The sequence below is a fragment of the Carlito syrichta genome, unplaced genomic scaffold (assembly GCF_000164805.1).
Source record: "Carlito syrichta isolate Samal-C Ts95f unplaced genomic scaffold, Tarsius_syrichta-2.0.1 Scaffold303676, whole genome shotgun sequence".
NCBI classification, from domain to species: domain Eukaryota; kingdom Metazoa; phylum Chordata; class Mammalia; order Primates; family Tarsiidae; genus Carlito; species Carlito syrichta.
The window spans coordinates 99,510-118,828 of NW_007247772.1; the positions used below are offsets into that span (position 1 = coordinate 99,510).

At 37.2% G+C, this 19,319-nt stretch overlaps 1 protein-coding gene across 1 annotated transcript in view; it reads left to right on the forward strand.

Annotated features, from left to right (window-relative positions):
* The window catches only part of TEX11 (testis expressed 11), a 179,021-nt gene that overhangs the window by 85,846 nt on the left and 73,856 nt on the right, over nt 1–19,319 (forward strand). Inside the window, exons 12-14 of the mRNA XM_021712871.1 lie at nt 2,758–2,828; nt 4,954–5,075; nt 17,671–17,738. Coding sequence (XP_021568546.1) covers nt 2,758–2,828; nt 4,954–5,075; nt 17,671–17,738 — 261 coding nt within the window. The remainder of the gene's footprint in view (nt 1–2,757; nt 2,829–4,953; nt 5,076–17,670; nt 17,739–19,319) is intronic.

Below are 19,319 nucleotides of genomic sequence, written 5' to 3' on the forward strand. Positions count from 1 at the left end.
AAAAGGAATTTGTTCATAGTTTTTTTTAAAACTATAGTCCGCCCCTCCAACGGTCTGAGGAACAGTGAACTGGCCCCCCCTGTTTTAAAAGTTTGAGGACCTCTGCTATACACAAACAACAAACAAACAGAAACCCAAATAAAAAACACAATCCCATTTACAATAGCCACCAAAAAAAAAAGAAAGAAATACCTTGGCATCTTCCCAACCAGAGAAATGAAAGACCTTTGCAACGAAAACTACAAAACACTGCACAAAGAAATCAAAGATGACACAAACAAATGGAAAAAAATTCCATATTCATGAATTGGAAGAAACAACATTGTTAAGATGTCTTTCCTACGCAAGGCAATCTACAGATTTAATGCAATACCTATTAAATTACCAGCAGCATTCTTCTTAGACCTGGAAATGACAATACAGGAATTCATATGGAAACATAAACGACCACGAATCACCAAAACAATCCTCAGCAGAAAAAAAAAAGCAGGATTTGTTTATTATAAAGCTACAATAATCAAAATAGCCTGGTCTTGGTACAAGAACAAGCATATAGACGAATGGAACAGGATAGAGATTCCAGAAACAAAACCTCAATTTCTCAACCAACTCATTTTCGACAAAGCCTCCACCATCAACCACTGGGGAGAGGAGAGCCTATTCAGTAAATGGTGCTGGGAAAACTAGCTGACCACATGCAGAAGATTAAAACAAGACCCCTATCTATCACCATACACAAAAATCAACTCTAAATGGATCAAAGACCCAAACGTAAAACCTCAAACTGTAAGAACTTGAGATACCCTTAGGGAAATTAGAACTGACACCCAATCCCTGATGAAAACCCCAAGTACCCATGCCATAAGAGATAAGATAGACAAGTGGGACCTCATCAAACTGACAAGCTTCTACAAAGCCAAAGAAACCATTGAGAGAGCAGGGAAACAGCTCACAGACTGGGAAAAAATATTTGCCAACTGTATATCTGACAAAGGCCTACAAGGAACTCAGAAGTGCCGAAAAGAAAAAACACAAACAGCCCCATTACAAAGTGGGCAAAAGATATGAATAGATACTTCTCTAAAGAAAACATATGAGCAGCCAACAGATACATGAAAAAATGCTAAGCCTCACTAGTCATCAAAGAAATTTAAAATAAAACCACACTGAGATACCTACCACCTGACTCCAGTCAGGATGGCCATCATCAATAACTCAAAAAACAACATGCTGGAGAGCATACAGTGAAAATGGAGCACTACTACAGTGTTGGTGAGAGTGTAAACTAGTACAGCCTCTGTGGAAAACAGTGTGGCAATTTCTAAAGGATCTGAAAATCGATCTTCAATACAACCCTGCAGTCTCCCTACTGGGAATATACCCAGAGGAACTCAAATCATTCTATAAAAAAGATACTTGCGCATGCATGTTTATTGCAGCATTATTTACAATAGCAAAAACGTGGAACTAACCATGCTACCCATCGAAAGAGGACTATATAAAAAAATGTGGTACATATACATGATGGAATATTATACATCCATAAAGAAGGACAGAGTTATGAACTGCGCAGTAACTTGGATGGACTTAGGGACTATAATACTGAGTGATCTATCATAGAAACAAAGAACCAAGTATCACATGTTCTCACTCATAAGCAGGCCTTGAACAACTATCATAATACTATAAGAAAGGGATTGGCAGTAGTGGGAAACTGCCAGGGGAGGGCAGGGGCAGGATTGGCAGTGCCAGGGGAGGGGAGGGCACACTTCATCAACAAGGGTACCTGCATAATGAACATTTATATACCTAAGCCTGAATTGTACCCCACATATTTAAAATTAAAAATTAAAATAAAAGTAAGAGATTCTGGGCTTCTGGTAATGATCAAGATCTTTCTTTATCTTGGTAGTGGATACATGAATATATTCACTCTTTGAAAATTCATCAAACTATATAATTATGAGCTGTGTAATAAACTTTGTGTAGGCTCTATTTCAATAAAGATGATTTTTAAAATTGTGGAAGCAGTTACTACAGTAATAAGCAAGCAAGAGCAATTAAGCATCACTGTCACAAAGTGGACTGACTCTACATAAACCTCTTCCTGCTTTGCGGGGCTTAATGGGGCTTTAATCTAGGAGAAAGGGAATAAATGCAGCAATCTGGCTTCTAAGAAACTTAAAAAAAATAATGAAAAGTAACAAACATTTGAAATATAGAAAAGTTTGATGATATCAATCTTTTGAAAGTTTGAAAAGGTAATTTCCTACTTTTACTGCACTTTATGTTTTATTTTCCAAAGTGAGGATCATACTGAATGTTGCCTAATGGGGGCTTCCACTACTTGTTGGAAAATGTGAATCTTTCCAGCAAATTTTTTCAGCCTTTGATTCTAATGCACCTTGGTTTTTGCTAAATTTTAACTTACTTTGACCGCTACCAGTTGGTGAGCTCCTTGGTGATCCTAGTTTTTTTAGATGGATTTTGTCAACTAAGAATCTTGTTGTGTGTCCCCAACTTATAAAAAAATTCAGCAGTAACTCCATTGGTTATTGGTCTAGAATTGAAGACTGGAAGTGATAGAAGTCTCTAAATTTACCTTGAAAATTTTTCTCTACAAACCTAAAGTTTATTTTTAACCCCTGAGAAACTCTTGCTAGTATATTAACCTTAAAGATGTAGGTAACAGAGATTATAATGGTATAGGTTAAACAATAGATTGTCATAATTATATTGTTTCATGTTAACTTTCAGCTTGGAACTTGGCTGTGCAATGTGACAAAGACCCAGTGACAATGAGAGAGTTTTTCATACTTTCTTATAAAGTAAGTCTCTTCTAGTAAGTATCTCATGTATGGACCTGTTGTGGTCCATTATGCCTATCTTAGAGGACTGAGTATAGACTGGCATAGTCTATCATTCTGGGAACTTTTAATATATGTCTAAGCAGGAATGACCTAGGGAAAATTTGTTCCTTATAAGGTAAAATGTAAGAACATGGGGCAGATCTTCCTGTACCTAAATTCACCAACAACCATCATGGAGCTTAAAGTTTTACCATTAAAGACTTATTTCTTTGTCTCTGAAGGGATTTCAGTCTCCCAGAGTCCTATATTAAAATGTAAGTAGCTTTAGGAGTGGAATACTCTAAGCAGTTGTCAATTACCAACACATTAGGAGAGGTTATGGGAATAAGTTTATAGAAATATAGAATAAGTATCTGTAGACTGTAAGAACTAAAAAAAAAAAAAGATCAACAAGAAGCTTAGGCCTCCTTTATAACTTTTCCTAGGGCAAGATCTTTGTAATGATTGTGAATTATTCAATCATAACCATTTTTTTTTATTTCTTTAAATTTTTATTTTAAAGATGTGAGGTACAATTCAGGGTTAGGTTTACAGATGGTCATTGTACAAGTAAAGTTTGGGCCTCACTTTGGTCCCCACGTCACCTGGTTTGAGATCAGGTACCTTTATTGATGAAGTGTGCTCCCCCCACCCCACCCCAGCAGTTTCCCACTACTGCCAATCCCTTTCTTTTATTATTCTGCTAATTGTTCAGGGTCTGCTTATGAGTGAGAACATGTGGTATTCAGTTCTTTGTTTCTGTGATAGGTCACTGAGTATTACAGACTCTAAATCTATCCAAGTTGCTGCGAAGTTCATAATTTTTTCCTTCTTAATGGCAGTGTAATATTCCATCATGTATGTGTACCACATTTTTTAAAATCCAGTCTACTTTCGATGGGAAGCACAGGTAGTTTTGTGTTTTTGCTATCATGAATAGTGCTGCAGTAAACATGTGTGCACAGGTATCTTTTTAATAGAATGGTTTGAGTTCCTCCAGGTATATTCCCAGAAGTGGGATTGCTTGGTTATATGGGAGGTCGATTTTTAGATTTTTAGGAATCGCCACACTGTTTTTAACAGAGGTCGTACTAGTTTATACCCCCACCAACAGTGTAGAAGTGTTCCCTTTTCCCTGCATCCTTTCCAGCAGCTGGTGTTTTTTGAGTTATTGATGATGGCCACCCTATAACCATTTTAAAATAGTCGTTAGCCTCCAAGGTGGACGTTACATGCCAGAAAGAGGACCAAATATTGATGAGGGAATAAAAGGAAAGGAGCTAAAGAATATCCTTTATATACATTCAGGAGTATAATATGTTTAGATCAATTAAATGTCAAGAATTTTAGAGCTGGAAAGAATTGTAGAGATAATTAAGCCAAGCACAACTCCCTTGTATTACATAAGAGTAATCTAAGACTCAAAGAGATTGAATGTAATGAAATGCTACTCAATAATTGTGATTATTACGATCACTAAATGTTTGGGAAGACTAAGAAATAGTCCTTGCATCTTTGGGTATAATTTCTATTCTAATTACGTGAATAAATTGGTTTTAGTTTTGACATTTGTGATAGCACATAGGATTGGCATGTAAGAATCCAAGTGGCCTAGAGGTTTATTGTAGTAGCGGGAAGTTTTTCCTGAAACTAAAGGATAAGGTTAATGATGAGGTTATGCATAAGACCTGTCAAGATTTGACAATGTCTCTTTCAACCATGACAATATATGTACTAATTTTAACTCTATTCAATACAAAGGGGAAAATCTACTTGCCCGGGGGAAAATCACTTAGAAATTATAGCATAAACCAAGAAGTAAATTGCTAGATAGAAATACAGGGGCAAATGATAGTACTTGTCACTGGAAAAAATAGGAAAACGGAAGAAATGAAGCTTTTTATCTCTAGGAAGGTACTAAAAACAATGAAAAGTAATATAAAATTAAAACCACAAATCAGTCAGTGTCATTTCTATGGTGACATGTGCTTTTTCAGCTGAATTTTCTCATTCAGATAGGAAGTTGCTGATCTTCATTCTGATTGTTTGTGTTCACCTGGCAGAATTCTCACTATTCATTGATGTTCTGGTTATTTCTTATCAGATGTCCCAGTTTTGTCCTCCTGATCAAGTAATTCTGATTGCACAGAAAACATGTTTACTTATGGCAGCTGCAGTTGATCTAGAGCAAGGGAGAAAAGCTTCAACAACTTTTGAACAGGTAATGTACAACCTTCAAAGAAAAGACAAGAGTTCAGTATACTACTTGGTATGTTTGCCTTCCCTGATGCAGTTCTTTTTGATTCTCTTTAGAGAATCCTTTTCTCCATTCCAGCTGCATCTTGATTTGAAAAGTTTGTAGTAGCTAAATCCTTCCTTAGCAAAAGTTACATTTGGCTTAGCCTCTTCTTTTAAGAAGATTGAATATCTCTCGGCTTAAAATGCCCCTTCCCGACTGGGCGCGGTGGTTCAGCCTGTAATCCCAGCACTTTGGGAGGTCGAGATGAGGGGATTGCCTGAGCCCGGGGGTTCGAGACCAGCCTGGGCAACTTGGTAAGACCTCATCTCTACAATAAAACACAAAAACTAGCCAGATGTGGTGACGTGAGTCTGTAGTTCCAGCTATTTGAAAGACTGAGGAGAAAGGATTGCCTAAATTCAGCAGGTCGAGGCTGCAGTGGCTGTGAGCATGCCACTGCACTCCAACCTGGGTGACAAGAATGAGATTCCAACTCAAAAAAAAAAATGCCCCTTCCCATGGATCACTGTTTTCAAATATGTTTTCAAATATTCTTTGTCTTCATTGTCTCCCTGGGATTATATATGATCCATAAGAGCATTTCCTCCGCTTTTGTTTATTTTCACACATCTTCTAAGGAAGAACTCATCTATTTTCATAGCTTTAATAGCCATCTGAAATTATTTACTTAGCTTGTTTTTCTTCACTCAATTGCATTTGCTTTCTTTGTCCCACATCCTTAAATATCTCATCATTAACTTAGTTTCTACAAGACAGAATTCCTTACCTTTGCCTGAATGCCCCTATCATATTCTTAAACATTACCCCTTTTAAGAGCTTCCAACATTTTAGTTTCTCATATACCAGACTGGTGTTTGGGGTTTGTTCTTAGTGCTTTACATTGTTTCTTTCAAGCTAAGAAAATTGTCTCCAAGTCAGACCAGCATTTTCTGTCTGATTTTAAGATCTAGTTCCTCGTCCTGCTTGGTTTCTCTTACTCGGACAAAGAAAACTTCCTAATTTCCCATACTTGCTAGATTCTCTTCTCTCCAATTGGTATACAATCTATCTTTTTGTTTCTATGGATTTGCCCATTCTGGACATTTCATATAAATGTCATCATACCAATTGTAGTTTTCTTCTGACTGACTCCTTTTATAAATTTTGTTTTGTTTATTTTTCCTTTTAATGTTTTTATTTTAAAGATGTGGGGTACAATTCAGGGTTAGGTGTACATATGTTCATTATGCAGGTACCCTTGTTAATGAGGTGTGCCCCCTCCTTCCCCAGGCAGATTCCCACTATTGCCTATCCCACTTCCCCGCTCCCCTCTCAGCAGTTCCCCACTACTGCCAATCATTCTCTTATAGTATTATGATAATTGTTCAAGGTCCGCTTATGAGTGAGAACATGTGATACTCAGTTCTTTGTTTCTATGAAAGAGCACTCAGTATTATAGACTCTAAGTCCGTCCAGGTTGCTGTGAAGTTCATGATTTTGTTTTTTATGTCTGCATAATATTCCATCATGTATATGTACCATATTTTTTTTTTTTGTCCAGTCCTCTTTTTTTTTTGAGTTAGTCTCATTCTGTCACCCAGACTGGAGTGCAGTCACCGCTCCCGGCCACTGCAGCCTCGACCTGCTGGGCTCTGGCTCTCCTTCCACCTCAGCCTTCCAAGTAACTGGAACTACAGGCGCATGCTACCACACCCAGCTAATTTTTGATTTATTGTAGAGATGAGGTCTCGTCAAGTTGCCCAGGCGGGTCTCGAACCCGTGGGCTCAGGCAATCCACTCACCTCGGCCTCCCAAAGTGCTGGGATTGCAGGCTGAGCCACCGAGCCCGGCCTGTCCCGTCCTCTTTTGATGGGCTGCACGGTTGGTTCCATGTTCTTGCTACTGTGAACAATGCTGTGATAAACATACATGTACAGGTATCTTTTTTATAGAGTGATTTGAGTTCTACCACATATATTCCCAGTAGGGGGATTGCGGGGTCATATTGAAGGTCGACTTTTAGATCTTTTAGGAATTGCCACACTGTTTTCCACAGAGGCTATACTAGATTACACTCCCACCAACAGTGTAAAAGTGTTCCCTTTTTGCTGCATTCTCTCCAGCATCTGTTGTTTTTTGAGTTATTGATGATGGCCATCCTGACTGGAGTTAGGTAGTATCTCAGTGTAGTTTTAATTTGCATTTCTTTGATGACTAGTGAGACTACGCATTTTTTCATGTGTCTGTTGACTGCTCATATGTCTTCTTTTGAGAACTGTCTATTCATATCTTTTGCCCACTTTGTAATGGGGCTGTTTGTTTTTTTCTTTTCAGCATGTTTGAGTTCCTTGTAGATCCTAGATGTTAGGCCTTTGTCAGATATACAGTTGGCAAACATTTTTTCCCAGTCTGTGGGCTGTCTCCTTGCTCTCTTGATGGTTTCTTTGCAGAAGCTTGTCAGTTTGATGAGGTCCCTCTTGTCTATCTTATTTCTTATGGCATGGGCACTTGGGGTTTTGATCAGGAATTGGTTGCCAGTTCCAATTTCCTTAAGGGTATTTCCTGCGTTTTCTCTGGTTCTTACAGTTTGATGCTTTACATTTAGGTCTTTGATCCATTTAGAGTTGATCTTTGTGTATGGTGGTAGGTAGGGATCTTGTTTTAATCTTCTGCACGTGGTCAGCCAGTTTTCCCAGCACCATTTACTGAATAGGTTCTCCTCTCCCCAAGTCGATGGTGAAGGCTTTGTCAAAGATGAGTTGGTTGAGAAATTGAGGTTTTGCTTCTGGAATCTCTATCCTGTTCCATTGGTCTATATGCCTGTTCTTGTACCAATACCAGGCTGTTTTTATTATTGTAGTGTTATAATAGAGTTTAAAGCCTGGGAGTGTGATACCTCTTGCTTTGTTTGTTTGTTTGTTTTGCTGAGGATTGTTTTGGCGATTTATAGTCATTTATGTTTCCATATGAATTCCTGTGTTGTCATTGCCAGGTCTGAGGAGAATACTGCTGGCACTTAATGTGTATTGGCGTTAAATCTGTAGATTGCTTTGGGTAGGATGGACATCTTAACAATGTTGATTCTTTCAGTCCATGAACTTAGAATATTTTTCCATTTGTTTGTGTCATCTTTAATTTCCTTGAGCAATGTTTTGTAGTTTTCATTGTAAAGGACTTTCACGTCTCTGGTTAGGAAGATGCCAAGGTATTTGATTTTTTTTTCTGGCCATTGTAAATGGGATTGTGCTTTTTATTTGGGTTTCTGTTTGTTGTTGGTGCATAGAAATGCGACTGTCTTTTGCACATTGATTTTATACCCTGAGACTTTGCCAAAGTCCCTTATCAGTGCAAGGAGGTTTTTGACAGATTCTCTTGGGTCTTCGAGGTATAGAATCATGTTGTTTGCAAAGAGGAATAACTTGACTTCCTGTTTTCCTATTTGGATACCGCTGATCTCCTTCTCTTGTCTGATTGCTCTAGTTAGGACTTCCAAAACTATGTTGAAAAGGAGGGGTGAGAGTGGGCAACCTTGTCTTGTTCCGGTTTTCAGGGGCTTTTATAAATTTTTAATGTTTTCAAGACTCTTCATGTTGTAACATGTATCCATATTTCATTCTTTTTTATAGCTGAATAATATTTCTTTGTATAACTATACCCCATTTTTTATCCACTCATTCATTGATGGGCATTTATTTCCAATTTCTGGTCTCTATTTCATTAATTCCCACTTTAATCTTTATTATTTTCTTTCTTCTGCTTGCTTAAGGCGTAATTTAGTTTTTTTCAATTTCTTAAGGTGGAACTTTAGGTTACTGATTTGAGGTAAATCTTTTTTTAGTAACAACTTTTACAGCTGTAAATGCTCTCTAAGAACTACATTAGCTTCATCCCATAAATTTGGTATGTTATGTTTTTCTTTTCATTCATTTCAAAGTATTTTCTAATTTTCATGGTGATTTCTTATTTGACCCATTGGTTACTTAGGAATCATTTGTTTGATTTCCACATATTTATGAATTTCCCAAGTTTTTTTCCCTGATAGATTTCTAATTTTATTCCACTGTGGTCAGAATACATGCTTTGTGTGACTTAAGTTATTTTAAATTTATTTGAAGATTGTGTTATGGCTTAGCAGATGGTCTATCCTGAAGAAAGTACCATGTGTATTTGAGAAGAATGTCTATTCTGCTTGGGTTGGTAAAATGTTTTATGGGTGTTTGTTAGATCAAGTAGATTTATAGGGTTCTTCAAGTTTTCTATATCCCTGATGATTTTCTGCCTAGTTGTTCTATCTGTTATTTCAAGTGGGATATTGAAGCCTTCAACTCTTATTGTTGAATTATCTATTTCGCTCTTCAATTCTGTCAAATTTTGTTTCGTGTATTTTGGGGCTCTTTTGTAAGGTACATATACAACCACTATATATTTCTGATAGATTGACCCTTTTAGCATTATAAAATTTCCCTTTTCGTTCCTAGTAACATTTTTTGTTTTAAAGTCTATTTTTGTGTTATATTAGTAGTGTTACTCTAACATTCTTATGGTCAATGTTTCCATAGCATGACTTTTTTTCATCCTTTTACAATTACCCTATTTGTATCTTTGAATGTAATGCATGTCTCCTGTAAACAGAATATAGTTGGATCATGTTTTTTTATATAATGATACATGCAGTCTTTTCCTTTTATTAGATTGTTTAATATGGTCAAATTTGATGTTATTATTTTATGGTTGAATTTACTTCAGCATTTTAGTTATTGGTTTTCCTATGTTTTATGTATTTCTTGTTCCTGTTTTTCTCAATTACTCCTTTCTTTTGCATTAAATTAGTGTTTTCTGATGTAACATTTTAGTTCCTTTAATGATTTTCACACAATTTTTTGAGTTATTTTCCTAGTTGTCATTCTAGGGCTTACAATATACTAGGGAAAACCAAAAAAATCCTGGAATTTATTTATAAAAATTTGTGTATTTATTCTTACATGTTTAAACTTCACTCACCTTCAAAGTACTCTTTGTTTGAAGCAATATACCTATTGAGATGCTTTTTCCACTGCTCAAAACAGTTCTTGAACTCATCAATTTTGATGCCTTTTAGTGGTTCTGCCATTTTTTATTTCGCTTCTTCCACATTGACAAAACATTTCCCTTGGAGGGCTTTTTTCATCTGGGGAAACAAAAAATGTCAGTGTCATTCCAAAAACTGCTGAACACTCAGTGCAGTGTGGGCAGGTGCAGTGTCATGGTGGAAAAACCAGTCACCTGTTTGCCACACCTCAGGACATTTCTTCTATAAACTGTGATGCAGCCTTCTCAAAACTTCCAGATAAAAATCTTGACCAATTGATCTGGAGGAACAAATTTTGAGTGTACTTCAAGGGGTGCGCCCTACAAAAGATAACTCTGGGGTTTTTTTGGGTCCCTCTTGTAGGTCTTCTTTTTTTTTTTTTTTTTTGAGTTGGAGTCTCACTCTGTCACCCAGACTGGAGTGCAGTGGTCACTTCCGGCCACTGCAGCCTCTACCTGCTGGGCTCCGGCGATCCTTCCGCCTCAGCCTTCCAAGTAGCTGGAACTACAGGCGCGTGCTACTACGCCCGGCTAATTTTTGATTTATTGTAGAGATGAGGTCTCGCCAAGTTGTCCAGGCGGGTCTCGAACCCGCGGGCTCAGGCAATCCACTTACCTTGGCCTCCCAAAGTGCTGGGATTACAGGCTGAGCCACCGAGCCCGGCCTGTAGGTCTTAATTTATCAGAATTGATATCAAATTATGAACCCAAGTCCAGTGAGATATAGAAATGTTATTCCTATTAGTTCTGTCCTTTTCTTTTTGTGCTATTTTGTTATACATATTATATCTATATATGTTTTCAAACATAATAATATACCTTATAGTATAACTTTATATAATTTTATGCTTTTTAAAGAAACTCAGAGAAGAAAGGAGAGCAAGTATATATTATGATTTCTTATATTGATCATCATATTTGCTTCTCCTTATTTTTCTTGTAGTTTAGAGTTACCATAGGTCTCATTTTCTTACTCAAAAGCAACTTTCTTCCCACCTGTCTCTTTTGTGCTGTTATTGTCAAATACATTACATTTCCATACGTTATAGTAGGCATCCCCAATCCCCAGCCATGGGCCAGTACTGGTCTGTGGTGTGTTAGGAACCAGGCCACACAGCAGGAGGTGAGCTGCTAGCAAGTGAAGCTTTATCTGTATTTACAACTGCTCCCCTTTGCTCACATCACCTGAGCTCCATCTTCTGTCAGTTCAGCAGCAGCATTAGATTCTTATAGGAGTGTGAACCCTATTGTGAACTGCACCTGTGAGGGATCCAGAATACGTGCTCCTTATGAGAATCTAATGCCTGATGATCTGAGGTAGAGCTGAGTTGGTGATGCTAGTGTGGGGAGCGGCTGCAAATACAGATTAACATTAGCAGTGAGGTTTGACTGCACAGAGACCATAATAAATCAATTGCCTGCAGACTTGTATAAAAACCCTATTAGTGCGTGGCAAGTGAGTTGATTTACTTTAATTGTACAGCTGCTCCTGGTGACAGGCTTTAAGTCAAAATCTGACATTTTAGTCCACACATAGCCTGCCCATTATTTTATTTACCACTTCCATCCATGCCTCTTTCCCACACTGCACACTTGTCTTGGTCACAGTTTTGGTGAGTCCACAGGCTAACCCTAGCGAAAATGAATAAAAAACAAATGTCACTAGGGAACTTCTTAGAAAAGGGGGAAAGACCCAATGATGAGACAGCAGAAGACTCTAAGACCGCCAACAAAAAGAAAGCTGCATGTAAAAGAAAATACCAAGATTCCTACTTAAATTACTGGTTCATTGCAACAAGTGATTCACATTCTCCAAGCTTGCTTTGTATATCTGGTGACCAGCTATCCAATGAAGCTATGAAACCTTCAAAACTGCTTCACCACATGGAGACCAAGCACCCCACATTAAAAAGACAAGCCTTTGACATTTTTCAAAAGGAAAAAAACGTGAATACGAAGAATAGAAGCAATTATTGACAGCCATCACTTCTTCAAATGTGTCTTCACTGAGAGCATCATTCTTAGTGGCTAACCGCATTGCTAAAGCTAAGAAACCCTTTACTATTGGTGAAGAGTTGATCCTAACTGCTGCTAAGGGCATTTGTCATGAACTTTTAGGAGAGGCTACAGTTCAAAAGGTGGCACTATAGCTAGACAAATTGATGAAATAATAGCAGAGGATATTGAGGCACAATTGTTAGAGAGGATTACTGAATCATGGTACACAGTCCAGGTTGATGAGTCTACCAGTGTTGACAACAAGGCAACAATGCTTGTCTTTGTGTGATATATTTTTCAGAAGGATGTTCATGAGGATATGTTATATGCACTTTTGTTGCCAAGCAATACCACAGCTGCAGAACTATTCAAGTCTTTGAATGAGTACATATCAGGAAAACTGAATTGGTCACTTTGTGTTGGTATATGTACAGATGGAGCAGCTTTCTGGTTTCACTACTCAGGTCAAAGAAGTCACTTCTGAATGTGAGTCTGTGCACTGTGTCATCCATAGAGAAATGCTGGCTAGTTAAAAAATGTCACCTGAACTTAACAATGCTTTGCAGGATGTGATTAAAATTATCGACCACATTAAAGTGCATGCCCTTAACTCATGTTACACATACCTTCTCTTACACAGAAGTGAGATGGCTTTCTAAAGGTAGATCACTGGCCAGAATTTTTGAGGTAGAGCCACTGCAGAGATTTCTTTTAGAAAAACAGTCACCACTGGCAGGCAGCACATTTCAGTGACACAGAATGATCGCAGAACTTGCTTACTTGTATGATATATTCACCTTTCTCAATGAATTCAATCTGTTGCTTCATGGGAGAATGGCAGTTGTGTTCAAGTTGGCAGATAAAGTGGCTACATTCAAAGACAAACTAGAAGTATGGGGGCAATGAGTGAACATTGGGATTTTTAACATGTTTCAAACATTAGCAGAGATTTTGAAAGAAACTGAGCTAGGGCCTTCTTTCTCCTAGCTTGTACATGATCACCTATCTCAACTTTCGAAAGAGTTTGAGAATTACTTTCCAACCACAAAGATTCCCAGACTGGAAAGGAATGGATCTGCGAGCCATTTGTGAATAAGCCAGGTGAATTGACTTTGTCCATGCTAGAAGAGGATCAACTGCTTGAGATCACAAATGGTGGTGGCCTTAAAAGTATGTTTGAGAAAACTTCAGATCCCCATATGTTCTGGATTAAAGCCAAGGCGGAATATCCTGAGATTGCCACAAAAACCCTGAAAAGCCTGCAGTGACAGCAACCAAAATGAGATTACAGAGCAGACTGGACATAAGCGACACACTTTGGGTGTCACTGTCTCCCATCACCTCCAGATGGTACCGTCTAGTTGCATGAAAACAAGCTCAGGGCTCCCACTTATCCTGCATCATGGCGACTTGTATAATTATTTCATTATATATTACAATGCAATAATAATAGAAATAAAGTGCACAATAAATGTAATGCGCCTGAATCATCCCAAAACCACTCGCTCCCCACCTCGGGTCCATGGAAAAATTGTCTTCCATGAAACTGGTCCCAGATGCCAAAAAGGTTGAGGACCTCTATGTTAGAGGCCCGACAATACAGATAACAAGGAAACTCCCCAAAAAACCAGTATTATCTTTTGGAAGTCAGGCCCCTTGTAGTACAGGCTTCCCCTGCTAGGTAAGTGTTATAGGAACCCTCTGCATCAGTGTACCAGCTAGCATTGTTGTAAGAGGTTGCATTTGGCTTCAGTGATTTTTTGTGTGGGAAACAGGTGACTGGTTCTTCTGCCATGACAATGCCCCTGCCCACATGATGCTGTGAGTGTTCAACAGTTTTTTTACCAAAAACTGCATGACTCCCATACCCTACCCTCCTTATTCACCAAATCTCACCCTGAGTGACTTTTGTTTGTTTGTTTCCCCGGATGAAAAAGTTCTCAAATAAAAATGTTTTGCCAATGTGAAAGAGGTAAAACAAAAAATGGCAGAAGCACTAAATGACATCAGAATTGATGAGTTCAAAAACTGTTTTGAGCAGTGGAAAAAGCATCTCAATAGGTGTATTGCATCAACCAGCGAGTACTTTGAAAGTGACTGAAGTTTAAACATGTAAGAATAAATACACAATTTTATCTAAATACGTTCCATTGGGGGCCTTCCATATATATAAAATGAAATTGCTTTTTTAAATAGTTAAGAGAAGAAGAAATATACACTTATACTGTCTTATATTACTTTTACTGATGTTCTTTTTTTATCTGGATTCAAATTAGTATCTGGTGTTACTTGCTTTTTACTTAAAGATCTCTTAGCAACAAATTCTTTCAGCTTTTGTTTATCCGGGATTGTCTTCATTTCACCTTCAGTTCAGAATGTTAGTTTTGCTGAACATTAGACTGTTAGTGGACTATTACTTTTCTTTGATCACTTTGAATAGGTTATCCCACTTCCTTCTGGCCAACATTGTTTTTAAGTATAAGTCACCTGTTATGAGTTTCCCTTTGTATGTGATGAGGTCTTTTTCTCTCTGTCTTTTATCATTTTGACTATAACGTATCTGGGCTGGATCTCTTTTCATTTGTTGATTCTGCGTAGATTTTTTGGGCTTCTTGGATGTATAAATGAATGTTTTTCTCAAAATTGAGAAGTTTTCAGCCATTAAAAATATATATATTTTAGCCGGGCTCGGTGGCTCAGCCTGTAATTCCATGCTTTGGGAGGCTGAGGTGAGTGGATTGCCTGAGCCCGTGGGTTTGAGACCCGCCTGGGCAACTTGGCAAGACCTCATCTCTACAATAAATCAAAAAATTAGCCGGGCGTGGTAGCACACACTTGTAGTTCCAGCTACATGGAAGGCTGAGGCAGAAGGATCACTGGAGCCCAGCAGGTGGAGGCTGTGGTGGCCGGGAGTGGCCACTGCACTCCAGTCTGGGCAACAGAGTGAGACTCCAACTCAATAAATAAATAAATATTCTTTCCAATTGGGCATAGTGGATCATGCATGTAATCCCAGGACTTTGGGAGGCCAAGGTGGGAAAATTGCTTGAGTCTGGGAGTTTGAGACCAGACTGAGCAACATAGCAAGAGCTTTTCTCTACAAAAAAAATGTAAAAAATTAGCTGGGCATGATGGTGTGCACCTGTAGTTCCAGCTACTTAGGAGGATGATGCAGAAGGATTGCCTGAGCCCTAGAGGTCAAGGCTGCAGTGAGCCATGATTGTGTCATTACACTCCAGCCTGAGCAACAGAATAAGACTCCAACTCAAAAATATTTTTTTTCTTCCTTCTCTCCGATCTTTTTGGTAATCCCATTATGATGTACTTAATTGTGTCCCACATTATACTGAAACTTTGTTTGTTTTTCTTCTTTTTCATTCTGTTCTTCGTATTTCATAATCTGTTTATCTAGTTTCACGTTTGCTGATTATTTCTGTCAACACAAGTCTGATGTTGATCCCCTAGCAGAGGTCCTCAAACTTTTAAAACAGGGGGCCAATTCACTGTCCCTCAGACCATTGGAGGGGCGGACTATAGTTTAAAAAAAAAAACTATGAACAAATTCCTTTTTTTTTTAACTATAGTCCGCCCCTCCAACGGTCTGAGGGACAGTGAACTGGCCCCCTGTTTTAAAAGTTTGAGGACCCCTGCCCTATAGTGATTTTTATTTTAGTAATTAAAGTTTTCAACTAGAGTTTCCACTTGATTTTTATAATTTTTATCTCTTTACTGAGATTCAACATTTGATGAGCATTGTCATACCTTCCTTAAGTATGGTTTTCTTCACTTATTTGAACATGTGTAAAATAGCTTCTTTGAAATCTGTGTCTGTTAAGTTTAACATATGGGCATTTTCAAAGTCATTCCCTCTTACCTGCTTTTTTCCTGTGTATGGATCATATTTTCTTATTTCTTTGCACATCTTATAACTTTTTGTTGAAAACTGAGCATTTGAGATAATATATTGTAGCATCTTTGGATACTGATCCCCCTGTGTGGTTCATTGTTGTTAATGTTTACTTCTTTATGTGTTTAGTGACTTGGCTGGACTAGTTCCATGGAGTCTATTTTCCTCATTAGTATATAGACTCTGATATCACTCCTCAGCAGGAACAGTCTTTGCGTGTGGCAGTCGCCTTGAATTCTCTATCAATAAGAGATGACAGTGGTTTTAGCAGGGTGGTTCCTTTAAACTATCTCTTTTCCTAATCTCCCTCTTAAGCCTCTAGAAGGTCTTCTTCTATGGGTATCACATCCAGCTGTTAGTCTTGACTAATTGCTAGGTGATTACTGTGTGTGTGTTTGTTAAAAATGCTCTTGGGGATACATTGCTCCTCAGCCTGTTCCAATTAAAATAAGACCCTTTTGGAGGAGTAGAGATCTCCTCCAAAGGTGTCTTCACCTGTTTTTTTCCTATAAACTTTTAGTTGGTTTATTGTTTTTGCTTGTTAATATCGTTGAGCTACCAGCCTCTTCTTGATTGCTCACTACCAAAATCTCTGTGATTTTATACAGTGCCCTTAAACTTACCCAGGCTCTGTTCCAATTAAAGTCATTTCCTTTAGGAAGTGCTACAGAGCTCTCTCTTCTAATGACCTGCTCCTCCTACTGAGCAGAAACTCTGACCCACTGTTTTGGAGCTAGGGGCAGGCACAGAGCCCACTTCTATCAGAGTGACAATCAACCTCTATGAGTGGAAATTGAGTGAGAGTTGTAGTTCCTGATATCCTTGGCTTGCCACTCCCAGCAAGGAAACTCTGTCTTATAAGCAGCTGAGATGAAAACTGTTGAGATCCAGTATTCTGAACTTGATATTCCTGGTGTAAAGCTTTTGCCTTACAAATGGAAGCTGGGTAGAGAAAAAGAGCAACAGGCCTCTGAGCTGTGCTTATAAACAACAGATCTTCTACAATACAGACATGGGAGGAATGAGAAGGGCTAGCAGTCTGGCCTTCCTGGGAATCCCTAGCCCAGAATCTGAGGGTAAAACAAATCCCATATTCTCAGCCATGCACATCTAAAGTAGTGCTTATATCACACTGAACTGGGGGATAGTGAGTGGGCCATGGCTTAAATGTCACAGGCTATCACTGTTCTTATTGAGACATAGTAGATTTCCTGGAATTCATGTTTCTCCATTTTCTTTATTTCCTTGGGGCAATTGATTGTGTTTTATAATTCTCACCAGTTATGATTGTTTTTCTGGGGAGAGAGTCTATGCAGCTCCTCACACCACCAATCTAGAAGTGCTTTTCTTCTGTTCAGGCTCATTAAAGAAATTGATAATGCTCAAGGTTTTCTACTTAATCCTCATTTTTCTGGAGCAAATAAGGAAAAGAGCAAATAGAGGCTAATATTTCTATATAAATTCCACATTTTCAGTTTAAGCTATCATTTTTCTATTATTTTATTTTTACTGTTTTAATGAAAATGATATGCTATATGAGATTTTAATATGCTTAAAGTTCCTTTTTGTTGAGACTAATTATCCTGTTGCATTGTTACCAAATAGACCAGGTTACTGAATCGTGCACTTGAGCAGATCCATAAGTGCAAGGACATCTGGAATCTCCTGAAACCAACAGGTACAGTGGGAACTGAAAGTTTGACAACATAGTTATGAAAGGAGTTTAAAATCTAAATAAACAAGTATTTCTTAGTCATCAGAAATTTGTGCCACTGCAGTACTTGATAACCAGTCAAATGATTCTTTAAGAAGTGATTTTTCCCACTGTATGTCAGTATTTTGACTCCATAACACACTGCTTTAAGTAAGAATATTTTTTACTTTTCTTTTTATGAAAATATAATATTAAATATTTTATTGTTCAACATGAACATGACATAATTGCTCTTAAGTCACTAGATTTAATATCAAATTTAATCAAGTTTTAACTCCAATTAAATGTAGGCTATATAGTATTTTCAACTACAATCAAGATATCAGATACTGCTAATGTTTTGTTATAAAATTATCTAAATAGTAGGAAACCTTTTGAAGTTATATAATAGCTTGATATAGTTTTCTCATTAAAGGTGGTATAAAAAAAGATGATATTAACTTTGAGATTTAGGTAGAAATTTTTATAGTATGCTCATCTGTTCCTGTTTTTTAAATTTGTTAAAAATCAATGTGTATTCGATTAAATTGCATGCCTTTTTAGACTTTATTGATATAGTATGATTTTTTATTGAAATCATGATTTTTCTCATTTGAACTATTAATGCTGTAATAGATTTCTTAACATTAAGTCATCATTTCATCCCTGGAATAAACCCTGTTTGGTCATGATGTATATTTTAGTATGTTGCTGAATTCTGTTTCCTAACATTTAGAAAGTATTGATCTGTCATTTTCTTTTTGTGCTTGTGTCATGTCTTTGACAGACTTTACTATCAAATTACAGAAATTATAAGGGGGAACATAAAAATGTAAAATTCATTTTACCTCTCTCAGTATATGACAGCTATTTAAATGAATAAAAATGACAAAAAGTACAGATAGAGAAGACCTAAATAAAATACTTACTATAGAAGATTTAATGTAAATAAACTCTATAGCCTGAAAATATACTCTGTATCCTGAGAACAGAAAAACATGTCTTCTTTTCATGTGTCCTTTGAATATTTACAAAATTGATGGCAAGGAAAATCGGAATCAATTCCAAGGCATATAAATAAAACAGACATCATTATCTGATCACAACGCAAAAACTAGAAATCAATAATGGAATAAATTTTTTAAACCCTACGTGTACATTTTTAAAAACCCAAACTACAGGACACATAGGAAATAATAATAATGAAAACAACTCATACTAGAATCTAAAGTTCTAAAGCAGTGCTCAGAGCAAATTTCATAGCCTCAATGAATTTTATTAACAAAAGTATGTCAAAATGGTAGCTGTCCACCAAAAAAAATCAGTTTTTTTCTGGGAATACAACTAGATGATAGATATATGATTGATGGATAGATTGATAGATTGATAGATAGAGTCTGTAAAATGTGAGCGATGGTTCTCAAATTTTAAAAAATATTTTAAAAAGAAGAACAAAATATAGAGAGATAAAGATCTCTACAAATAGTCTTGGTATATATATATATATATTTTTTAATTAATTAATTTATTTTTTGAGTTGGAGTCTCACTCTGTCGCCCAGACTGG